We start from the raw sequence: 12,002 nt of genomic DNA, 5'->3' as shown, positions 1-12,002 counted from the left end.
TAAACATAAGGTAATGGGAGCACAAAATTCCAAAACAATATGTATCAAAGCATGCTCTCTGTAATATATTTGTTTCATTGTAAGCATTCAACTATGCTTTCTTTTGACTTTATAAAGATAAAATTTTACATAATGGGAATTAACAATGAAGCAAAAAAGAGTGGTCCTATGTGGGGTTTGGTTTCTATCTACTCCTAGTGGAACTATATTTTCTTAGACGCCCGAAATTCCTGGTCCTAAAAGATTAAAAAAACTAAAGATTTTCTTTGGGATTTTTACACTACATAGCTAATCAACAAAGTCCCAACAATAATTAACCCAATATTTTCTTTTACAAAGTGTAGTTAAGTATCCAATGTATAATTTGTGTGTATATATTATACACTATACGTGGGCGGGATGCTTGACACATGCAAGTTGGACGAAATGTAGTGGATAGTTGAGTAACACATAAGAACCTCCCCTTTGAACAGGGATAAACAACTGAAAATGACTTCTAATACTCCATAGACTGAGGAGCAAAAGGAGGAATCCACTCGAGTAGGGTCTCGTGCTTGCTTAGATAGTTGGTGAACGCGATAACTACAAACTATTATGATTATGGTAAAATCCGTTAAAGGGGAGATGCTCCCAGACAAGATTTTTTTTATATTCAGAATTCATCCGAAAATCAAGAATGGAAAGATCCTAGTTATTCCACCATAATCATTAGATTGGATGCATGTGAAACCACAATCTAAAACACCTATGGTGCACTCAATATCCCACTTTAAAAGAAAAGATCCCATAGCTTGAGTTAGTGGTTACTTTTGCAAATAGTTACTATAACACCTTAAACCTATATATGCTCTCACTCTATGTGAACTAAATACAAAAACTACCTCCCTAATATGTGCCTCTTAATACATGTAAAAACAAGATTCACTCATGGTGGAGCAAGTTCGAGTTTATCAATAGGTGTATTATCTAAAGATATCACTATGAAAATTTTGATAGATTAATTTTTCTGTAAGTGTAATCAAGCAGACAAAATTGAAATCTACCCACCAATTCAAATGCAATCCTTATATTATAATTATGGCCATTAAAAATAGAGATTTTAACTTTCTATTGTATTATTCCTAACAAAAAAAAAGTAAAAGAAGCATTCTGTTAGACAAGATTTATAACTATACATATTAACCATAATAACATGTTCCATCAGAATTGCCTATTGGGCAGTCTCACTAGTTTTGGGACCAAAGTAAGTGGCACGTAATGGGATGAAAACGTGGGGTTCTTTTGAATTTCACTATTATGATTATCTCATACCCACCCCAACACTGGCTCTCGTTTCTTGATCAAATTTAATTTTTATATACTGACAGTAACTATATAAAAAAAATATAATATAATAACATGTCTTATTTTTAAAGTTTGTAATCCCTCTTGATAGTGTAGAGCTTTTTTATACTATAAACGTATGGAAGTTAAATTCTTATGGACACCCTCCGATCCATTTATCGTGAACCAGAAAAACCATTGTGTAAATGGAATAGGGCGGTTTTGATATGATTAAATTAATGCCGATCATGCAAAAGAACCATTCTTCCACTAAGAAGCACTTACTATAAAATGGAATATTTCACTTTGAGAACTTGTAAGTAACATAGTTGAACTACTTGCATAGTCTTTCAACTTGTTTACAAGTGCTTGCTTTTTAGTTGGTGGTCACATAAACAACTTCATTTGTTGTTGTTTTTTTGACTTCCAAGAACGTGGTGCCTTGCCTTATATCCTTCTAACTTCTGAAAAACCTACTGATAATGACAAGAATAAGCATGATCTTTTTAGTCTAGTGAAAATTGACATTTTATTTTTCTATATAGGATTAGTGAGGGGTCTAGTAAAACAAGTAGCCAAATTGTGTTACTTCACTTCCCTTTAAGTTCTATAAATACTCTGTTTTAGTTAACAAGCTATACTAGCTGGACACAAATTATGGAATTCACTAGATTTTGCTTCTTGGTTTTTTCTGTTTTCTTGATTTACAATGTTTGTTCAGTTCATGGTAGGTTCTATGATTATCCCAAAGTGTCGCGTTTTCGTGCATTGTCACAAATATCAATGCCACCTTCCCCTGCTCCTGCTCCTGCTCCTGCTCCTGCTCCTGCTCCTGCTCCTGCCCCTTCCCCTGCACCTAAGGATGATCCAACAATTGACAATGTGAAGAATTCATCAAATGATTATGCAGCAGGCATTTTCAATGTGTTGTCTTATGGGGCTGTTGGTGATGGTGTGATCGACGATACACAAGCATTTAAGATGGCTTGGGATGCTGCTTGTCAAGTTGATTCAGCTATTCTACTAGTTCCAAAACACTATTCCTTTATGATCCAATCCACAATCTTCACTGGTCCTTGCAAAAGTGGGCTAATTTTCAAGGTAATGTGACAAACTATTTCAATTTTTTCATGTACTTGAAACGTTGTTCGATAATTGTGTGAGGTGACTAATTATGATTGATGGTGTAGGTTGAAGGAACCATTATGCCACCAGATGGACCTGATTCATGGCCAAAAAGTGTCAGTAAGAAACAATGGTTAGTCTTTTACAGAATTGATGGGATGTCAATGAAAGGTGGTGGACTCATAGATGGTAAAGGAGAAAAATGGTGGAATCTTCCTTGCAAACCACATAAAGTAATTTTCTTGATCCACTCGTAAAGTTGTTGTCATGTGACCAGGAGGTCACAGGTTCTACAGCCTCTTGCAGAAATGCAGGGTAAGGTTGCGTACAATAGACCCTTGTGGGTGGTCCAGCCCTTCCCTGAACCCCGCACATAGCGAGAGCTTTAGTGCACCGAACTGCCCTTTTTTATTTTACAAATTCGATTTAGGATCTTGAGTTTTGTGTATAATGTAAAACACTTCAATGCAGCAGGGAATAAATGGAACAACTCTACCTGGTCCTTGTGACAGCCCTGTGGTAAGTTCAAACACACATTGTTTTGTTTCTTTAGACCAAAAGACCATAAATCTAAAGTATGTTCAATTTTACAGGCTATAAGGTTCTTCATGAGCTCAAATTTGACAGTGCAAGGGCTTAAAATCAAGAACAGCCCACTGTTCCATTTCAGATTTGACAGTTGCCGCGATGTCCATGTTGACTCACTTTACATAAAAGCACCACCTCAGAGCCCCAATACTGATGGAATTCACATAGAGAATACCAATGATGTCACAATAAGAAACTCAATAATCTCCAATGGTAAAATCTTAAGTTCTTGGAAAGTAAGTTATAGAGGGTTCTTCGCGTATTCTCTTTCTGAGCACAACCATTTTATGTTGTAGGTGATGACTGTATTTCAATTGGAGCTGGTTGTTACAATGTTGATATAAGGAACATGACCTGTGGTCCAAGTCATGGAATAAGGTATATTCAAATGCTGCAATATCACACCATCTTTTTATGTCAAAAAAGTAACAAATCAATTTTGCACCACAAACATAACCTTAAAAAAATGAAACATTAACTAACAAAACTGCCAGAGTGAAAGAGGTATGCCCTACCACTATACAAAAAAAACAACAACACTTTTAAGCCCATAACAAGATGTCTACTCTGTCTTTTTCCTCTTTCCCTTTTCCCAAATCTTGAATATAAAGACTCTGTCTTTGCATAATTTTCAGCATTGGCAGTCTAGGCATTCGCAATTCCCGGGCATGTGTATCCAACATTACAGTTCAAGATTCAACTATTAAGTATTCAGACAATGGTGTTAGGATCAAGACATGGCAAGGAGGATTTGGGACAGTATCCAACATTAATTTCAACAACATTAGAATGGAAAGTGTCCGAAATCCGATAATTTTAGATCAATATTACTGCAACACAAAGAGCTGTGCAAATCAAACTTCAGCAGTGTACATATCTGATGTGATTTATTCAAACATAAAGGGTACTTATGATGTGAGAAGTCCACCAATGCATTTGGCTTGTAGTAACAGTGTCCCTTGCACAAATTTGACTTTTTTGGATGTGGAGTTATATCCTGCTCAAGGACAAAAAATCTTGGAACCATTTTGTTGGAATGCTTATGGAACTCTAATGACTCTTACAATTCCACCAGTTTTTTGCCTGTTGGAAGGCACACCTCAGTCATTACCAAGTAATGATCTTGATCAATGCTGATAGATGATTTGCTAAGAATAGAAACTTGTAAAAGATGGAGTAATTAATAGTATGTATTAAAGTTTTAGCTCTACTAGTATTGTTGCAGAGGGGACTAAAACTCAAGTGTAAGCATGTATCTCTTTGTTAATGATATAAAAGTATATTTTAAACCATGGTATACTATGCTTTGTCAGTTTTAGAATATCTTCTGCTTTCCTTTTGATTTAACTTACATACACACACTGATAGTGTAAGTAACTTTCAAGTATCAACTTGTCATATAAGCCCAGACTTTTCACTTTTGATGCCGCACCCGTGTCGGATTCTCCAAGAATATACTATTTTGGCAAATCCGACACACACCCCTTGACATTTTTGAAGGGTCCAAGCAACATAAAGTCCAGTACACAAAGCATCCCAAGTTAGCAAGGTTAGGGGAAGGGTCGCAACCTAAAGGGTGTACGGCAAACATTAGTGGTTGCTTCCACAACTCGAACATGTGAACTTAGTTTGGTCATTGGTGACGGTAAATGACCAAAGTTCAGAGCATGTTTGGATGTCTATGAAATTAAGTAGAAAGGAATCAAGGTTAGTTACTAATTTAACCATTTAAGAAGTAGCTTAATTTAACCACACACATGTCAATTACCACATGCCCAATAAGATTTATATGTGAAATTGACGAGCTCAACAAAAAAGGCAAGTGATCAATAACTCATAGCTAGTGTCTCAATGTAAGTAGTACTAATCTATAGTACTTTCACATGCTCGTAAAAAGGTAAAAAGTAACATTTGAAAATAACGTAGGTTACCTTCTATAAATCATGATAAATTACACTAATAGTGTAAATAAGTTGAATCAAAAGGACGATATCAAACTCAATGGTTGTACGAAAATAGGTTTGGCAATCCCTTTTACCTTTTTGAATTTTCTAAATTTAGTACTAATTACAGTAGCAGGTAGGTTAATCGTACACATAGGTTAACTCGAGATGTCCCTATAACTAGAAAATCTCTGGAGTAAAAGACGCACAACAGCTTTTTCCTTTAGGTAAAACATGCAGCCAAATACTAGTGATTCTAATTAGTGACGATATCCTTTTGTGGTCCCAACTAATCTAGATGTGCGGTTTATAGTATTCCTAAAAGTTTGAAAAAATCACGACTTCTATTAAGGTAAAAGAAATTTCATCTCTCCCTACACAAATACTCGATGATAGTTGCTCAACATCATCATCTACTCAAGTTATTATTACAGAGGAGGGCAAATGGAAAGGCTAGAATGACATTAAATTAAAGAAGATCCAATAATTAAGAGTATGACATGATTAATGTATAGTGGGAGTGGCAGAGCTGACAGCACTATAGTCTATAAATGGAAAAAATTGAGGTCCCAACATAGCAAATGGAGGAAGGCGGCTGTGGTGTGAGGCTACAACCTACAATTCACCCATTTTCAATTTCTCAAACACGATATAAATAGCACACAAGTAAAATGTAGTACGCAATTCTTTTAACTTAGCTGTAGGGGCGTGCTAAATAAAGTAGCGGCCGGTGCACGGGGAACCTATGTCATGAATTCTTCTACTCTATTTCCTAGTAACTACAAATGATTTTATTTTTTTAATTTTTTCGTTTCTTTGAAGGCCATGTGCTTGATTATACTATTGTCATGAATTCTTCTATTTTGTTTTCTTTCACAAAAAAGCTCCAATAGTATGCATAAGTTGTAATTCTCTCCTTTTGTGTTTAAGGTAGCTAGTCTTTGAACTTTGAACTCCGTGGGCAAAACTTCCAAGTTTATGAGTTTTGACCATGAAGGGTCGCCCATGAAGCAAGTAGGAGTCAAAAGTTCAAGACCACGCATTTTCAAGGTCATTGGGTGTAATTTTCTGCCCAATTTTGTTACTATGATCAGCCAAAAGAACAGAAAGACACTAATGCAAGAACATAAATTGAAGGCAAGTTCCTATCATGTCCATTACTTTGAAAAAGGAGATACAGAAAGCTGTAAGTTTGCTCGCACACAAGCATGAAACATCTCCAAATCAACGAGATTAACCACCCAAGGAATGTTGACGGAAGATACATGTACACACCATATGCATTTGCCATTCACTAAAAGTTCACTGTTTATTAAAGCATTACATTTATATCCAGATCAACCTTCTTCTGCATACACAGCATAAATAACAAGGCAAATACACTTCCGGACACAGAAGTCAAGGACTAGTATAAAGAGGCGAGTAGCTCCAGCAAAGAAGCAGCAAATTGCATTTGTGTCTCCTCGTCTATGGTTAGGAAGAGGGGCACGTGTACAAATAGTGATCGGACACCATTCTGCTCTGCAAAACGCAAGGAATGGTAGTATACATAATTGCATACAAACCGGCCTGCATCATCAGAGGTCATTACTTCATATCCCATCTTTGCCAATACCTTGGTCATTTCCTCCACCGGAAGAGAAGTCTAGACAAAGAGAGAACACAGTATAAGGAGAAGTGGTAAGACACCTATAGGTGCAAAGACAAACGAAAATAAATTGTTCCTGGATCAGAAGTTACAGGAAGCATCTATTTCCAGTCAGTTCGATCTGCAGAAAGATTAGATGCTAGTACAAACTCCCCACTCCAGAAACTAGATGTTCAGAGAAATCGGTGAGATCCTCCTACAGGAAAGAATTTCCACAGTGTGCTCTTCTCTTTCCCCATTTCTAAAACTACCTGTTCGTCTGACATCTTTGAATAGAGATACTACCACGTGGTCCAAGATTAGGCTTTAACCTTATTTATCAAAAAGAAAACAAAAACGAAGTGGAGAAACCTAAGTTGATTTCCCTTCCTTTAGCTACTAAGATTTTTCGTTTGCTAAGTTTGAAAATTCCAAAAAGCACCGACTAGACACGGAGCTTGGATACGGTTTCCCGATCGGAGATCCATGAATCACAGACCATCCGTTCTTAGGCAGATAGGGAAAATTGAAAGAACTGATTATGCAGGGATCACTTGAATCAAATAAAGGTATGGAAATGAAAAAATATCAAGGGGTCATCACTTATATATAAGATGGAGAAATTAGTGTTAGCTTGGATGGCAACTCCAACTATTCAAGATAGGAAATATATTTCCAACAAGCATTACACCACTTCGTTATTCATCAGCTCCTCCTTCCTCAAGGAAGTCACAAAAGTGACTTGGATAGTACGAAGCAAAGCAAAAGTGAAATAATTTAGAAGCCATGTTTATTGGTGTTGGTAACAGACTAACAGTTCACAATGTCATATTCCCTGGAAACTAGAATATCTTTCAGTAAAAATAAATGAATAAAAATCTTTAAAAAGTTCATGAGCTCGGAATTTTAAGAGAAGAAATTGGATTTAAATTGTATATCATAAAATGAAGAATCAATAACCCTCGCACCATAGGTCCCTATCTTTCCGTCCGGTCCTGGTGCATTTAAAGGTTTATGAAGAACATGACCAGAAAAGGAAAGAGAGCCTTTGAGGCTGGAATATTAAGCATTTAACTCAAGGTTTAGCATGCATAAGCATGGACGGTGAACCAACAATCTTGAGCTTCCAAAAAGCTTATGACTTTGCCTTTACAAGTTATTTCCTCAGCCCAGTGCTGTGTGTCTATTTCCAGCATAGGATGCCCAGAATTGTCTTTTGTCTTTCTACAATTAGTTGTACCTAAGTACTTCTATCTTCCGAACTAACTAATTTTTTAGATCATTATTTATAAGGGGATCATTCCCTAGTAGGGTCATACACTACTTTTACTTCTCAAACAAGTGGAAGTTCATCATCAATACTTCATACAAAGGAACTAAGGAAGTAAACAATCAATTTCTCTGGTCTTGCCCTCCTGCTCCCCTTTTGGAAACCTAGACAAAGTGTTAACTCAAAAAATGGTGTCTGAAATTCAATGAAGTGTTAAAGCAAACACCCTTCAACTTTTAAAAATATGGAGTATAAACTTCAATGAAGTATGAACTAATGCATAAAACGGTTTCATATAAGTACCAACCATATTTGGTTGACTTCAAAGTTGGGTAACAAGATAAACATTAAATTTTAATAACCATTCTACAGAAATCATGAGAGATGGATGCAAGAAATCATAATACCTCTCGTTTACGCGAAATTGCCCCATCTGCAGGAACAATAGGGACTTTCTGCAAGTAACAGGATAAAAATCTTGAGTTCAGTTGATGAACTGAACAAACTGAAACAGGACAAATGAAAACTGGAAGGTCTTTTAACTAACCTGAGGCTTCCATCCCATCTCATCTGGACAACGGAAAGTAGCTTCATTGACAGCCTGATTCTCTATGGCAAACATTGTGGCACCACTATTAACTCCAAAATGTACCTGGATGAAATTACCACGAATTAGATTTATCTTGGTATATGAAGTACAAATATTGGGCATCAAAATACTCCATAGATAATTTGACTGTGACAGAGAATTCGCAACAAAGACTCTAGAGCATAACCATAATATTCTCTAGCCACTTGAACACCATAAACTCCATTCCCTCCTCATGTCATCATGGAGTGGTACTCCACGCAACTATGTTAAGTCATATGTGCTCTGTATTCTAGATCTCAGAGGAATTAAAAAGTTTAGTGGTATTCTCTATACAAGAATATGTCACTCAGCAATTTCAACGAAAAATGGACAACATTTCCCCTCACAAGTCACAAGTATAAAAGATAAAGGCACGACGAAAGAATTAGGTCATTTGGTTGTAAACAAATAAACAACTCTCTCTTTGTTTAGCTTTATCCCTCCCCTTTTCCCCCATTTGCTACCTTTATCCCTCCCTTTTATCTCTCTTCTCTTAACACCTGAATACAATCCTGATATTATAAATGATTCAATAACTGTCCTAAGTCTATGAAACAAACCCATTTTGTTAAGGTAAATTTGTGAAACATTCTAATTTCTAGCAACATATTTTTGGTAAAGGTAACACTTCTAGCAGCATATTTAAGTACACTTTTACAGGATTGGGTCCAGAACAGGATTTGAATTTCATTTCAGATAATCCCAAGAGCCTAGAGTATATATAAGGTGCCGCCTACACATCATAGCATGCATCAAATTTCTGAAAAACGGAAGTATAGCGGTTTTCAGGATTAAAAAAATAATCTAATGACCATTTCGTCAGCAATGGGATCCTTCCACAAATACAAAAGCAGTAGCACCCTGCATCATTCAAAGATGATCAATTTGTATGAACTATGATCCAAAACTTCCATATCGGACACGACAAAAGTAGAAGTGTGATATTTCCAAGATAAAACCAACCACATCCAAATTAAAGGTCATACATTTCGTAATAGGAGAAAAGGAACACTAATTGTGTCATGATACGACATGGTCCTGTCAGATTCCATAAAGAAAAATTTCCATCTTTATGTCATATTAAGGTCCAATAGAATTAACAGCCATGTGACCTTTTTTTTTTTAGAGAAAGGTAACAGTTAGTCTATATATATATCACAGGTATACTACATCAGAAAATGTAATCCCCCTTCAAAAGTGTTGTAGTTACATAAGGTCCTATTTTCTAAGTTACAACCAATGTATAAGCTGCATAAATAGCTTCTGTTTACACTTAACACCAAAAATAATACAGAGCTACACAATTTTAAAATGGCCATGTGACCATTTTCTAACTTAAAGAAATAAAAAACCTATCATTTCCTCATTTGGACACTAGAGCAAAGTTAAGCATGAAAGGTAAAAAGAAGCCAAGTGAGCAACTAACCCAAATAACTCTCCTGGAATTAGATGACTCCGAGTCACCACCACTTAAACCAGCTTGCAGTGTCTGATACAAGGGAACTAGGGCTCCCTGGCCTGCAGTATCAAGGATGCTGCAACTCCCAAGGATCAGCCCTTTGGGCATACCCCTTTTCTTCATATAATCTTTAAGATTACTTACAATGGTTTCTGTTGGATTTTCAGCAACTCCATGAAATTTCTTGAAACCAGTCACATGTACGATCACAGGTGAAGGCCCTTCGGACCCCATCTATCCCCTAGTCAGACGAAACTGAAAAAAATTCAAAGCATCAAAAATAGATTCACTTTCTAATTAAACACCTGCATCAAACAAAACTATGAACCAAAAACCTAAAAAGATTTCATTGCAAGATTGTAAACCATAAATTCCCATCACAGCCACCACGGATCAGTGTCCAATTATGACAATCTTTCTGTCTCAAACTGATTTAAAAGTAGAAATTTTGCACTAACAGTAATCAATGAAGAAGAACAAAGCAAAACTTCAAACTATACCATGTCAAAAAGGGATAAAAGAACAAAAAATAGACCTTTGTGAAAACGATGTTAGATAACAATTAAAGCTCAAAACTTTGATCCAAAACCAAACAAGAACCCAGGTTAGAATCTTCCCAATTCTTGTAAACATGAATGATTTCACAGACCAAATTACCCCAAATTCATCACTAATAAGTCAAAGTCATGATTATAAACACAAAAAAAAACTAAACCCCAGTTGAAAATAACGAGAGATCATATGGATCAGAACCCCATAAATCATCAAGACTAAAAAGCAGAAAACTTAGAATTGAAAACATAAATTTTGTTACCTGAAAGCTGAAAGAGAGAGAGCCAAAAGAATAAAGGACTGAAGCAAGTGGTCTTATCTGATCAAAAGGTGATTATAATGGTAGAAGACTACTGATTGGGATTCTTCCTTATTGATGAGTAAAATTTTGGAATATTATTAAAAAAAAAAACGGATAAAGAACGTGGTAGTGGTGGGTCGTTATCATATAAAACAAGAAGTCATATTATTATAAAATACGTTTTACGTAATTATTGTGATGACTTTGTTGTATGTTTGTTTTGCCTTCTTGACTTGCAAATTGCAATAATCTCACCTCTGAGATAATTGCCTTTACTTTAACCTCTCTTCTTCTTTTTTTTCTTTTCTTGATTTAACTTTTATAACAAATTAGTACTTAACAGTTAAGAAATGATTGATATCAAATTATCTAAATAATACTCCAATTATAACTAGTTGGCTATATAAGTTATAATTTATAGTATAAAGATTCTTGAGATTTGCTTTGGATGAACTGAAGGAAATGTGAAAAAATAAAACTTAAATCGGTGTTTGATCATAAATTTAGTTAAAATTTTAAAATTTATTAAAAAAAAATTTTTGAAATTTAAAATTATGCTTGAACATGTATTTTACTTAAAAGGATCTTAAAATTTTAATAGTGACAATAAAATTTCACCCAACAATTAATTAAATTTCATTAATTAAAAAAAAAAACTATGATCAAATGTAATCAAGTTACTATAATTTCCTTTTCACCCGCTATCCTCCCTAACAAAAAAGAATAAAGAATGGAAAGGAGATACATTTCTTTATTTTTACTTAATTATTTTGCCGTGAAACAAACCTATGCGCTATTACCATATGATTTCCTTTAAAATAAAAAGGAATTAAGTTCTGATTTTCTTTTTATTACATAGTTATAGAGGATAGTATATACGACCCACCCTATATATTATGGGGTGTCAATCGACACTACTTCGTTGAAAATTTTTAGTATTATATATATTAAAAAATCTGAAAAAAATAGAAATATTCTTATAAATAACGCTAATGACACTGCTTGAACAATTGAGCTTCTTGGCTCGTTGGTTTGCAGCGCGAATGTAATGGTCATTATTCAAACTTCCAACCACTTATAATCAAATTAGGCTAAATTAAACTAATTGCACTAGAATATTTAGTACTTAGTACTATCTCCAATGAGGCTATTATCAACACATTTCAAAATATGATTGGTCAAA

General features: G+C 35.1%; 2 protein-coding genes across 3 annotated transcripts; one reads left to right on the top strand and one right to left on the bottom strand.

The window, feature by feature from the left end:
• Positions 1-1,635: 1,635 nt before the first annotated feature.
• LOC125815501 (polygalacturonase At1g48100-like) lies at positions 1,636-4,287 on the top strand. Of its 2 annotated transcripts, none has more exons than XM_049494982.1 (6): positions 1,636-2,424; positions 2,514-2,681; positions 2,923-2,967; positions 3,042-3,249; positions 3,333-3,414; positions 3,672-4,287. In XM_049494982.1, the coding sequence occupies exons 1-6, from the start codon at positions 1,981-1,983 to the stop codon at positions 4,171-4,173; spliced, it is 1,449 nt and encodes a 482-aa protein (XP_049350939.1). In that variant the 5' UTR covers positions 1,636-1,980; the 3' UTR covers positions 4,174-4,287. The 2 variants fall into 2 exon arrangements, with proteins under 2 accessions (XP_049350939.1, XP_049350938.1); XM_049494981.1 differs by having other exon boundaries at positions 2,920-2,967.
• Positions 4,288-6,148: 1,861 nt separating this feature from the next.
• LOC125815526 (uncharacterized) lies at positions 6,149-10,934 on the bottom strand. The gene is made up of 5 exons (XM_049495017.1): positions 10,781-10,934; positions 9,934-10,221; positions 8,424-8,528; positions 8,284-8,331; positions 6,149-6,624 (listed from the first exon to the last, which is right to left on the bottom strand). Exons 2-5 carry the CDS (start codon positions 10,198-10,200, stop codon positions 6,385-6,387), a joined length of 660 nt encoding a protein of 219 aa, XP_049350974.1. The 5' UTR covers positions 10,201-10,221; positions 10,781-10,934; the 3' UTR covers positions 6,149-6,384.
• Between the last annotated feature and the right edge of the window lie 1,068 nt (positions 10,935-12,002).

This window comes from Solanum verrucosum, unplaced genomic scaffold, assembly GCF_900185275.1.
Source record: "Solanum verrucosum unplaced genomic scaffold, falcon-dt-bn FXZP01000261.1, whole genome shotgun sequence".
Taxonomy (NCBI): domain Eukaryota; kingdom Viridiplantae; phylum Streptophyta; class Magnoliopsida; order Solanales; family Solanaceae; genus Solanum; species Solanum verrucosum.
The sequence above is the reverse complement of the archived record's forward strand: the minus strand, read 5'-3'. Positions and strand labels throughout refer to the sequence as shown.

What these genes read in the sequence shown, in the direction of transcription:
- LOC125815501 (XM_049494981.1), top strand. Translation starts at nt 1,981, where the DNA reads ATGGAATTCACTAGATTTTGCTTCTTGGTTTTTTCTGTTTTCTTGATT. An exon ending in GTCCTTGTGACAGCCCTGTG is followed by an intron (nt 2,968 to 3,041) that starts GTAAGTTCAAAC and finishes TCAATTTTACAG; the next exon opens with GCTATAAGGTTCTTCATGAG. An exon ending in AAACTCAATAATCTCCAATG is followed by an intron (nt 3,250 to 3,332) that starts GTAAAATCTTAA and finishes TTTATGTTGTAG; the next exon opens with GTGATGACTGTATTTCAATT.
- LOC125815526 (XM_049495017.1), bottom strand. Translation starts at nt 10,200, where the DNA reads ATGGGGTCCGAAGGGCCTTCACCTGTGATCGTACATGTGACTGGTTTC. An exon ending in ATTCCAGGAGAGTTATTTGG is followed by an intron (nt 8,529 to 9,933) that starts GTTAGTTGCTCA and finishes AATTTCATCCAG; the next exon opens with GTACATTTTGGAGTTAATAG. An exon ending in CAATTTCGCGTAAACGAGAG is followed by an intron (nt 6,625 to 8,283) that starts GTATTATGATTT and finishes CTCTTTGTCTAG; the next exon opens with ACTTCTCTTCCGGTGGAGGA.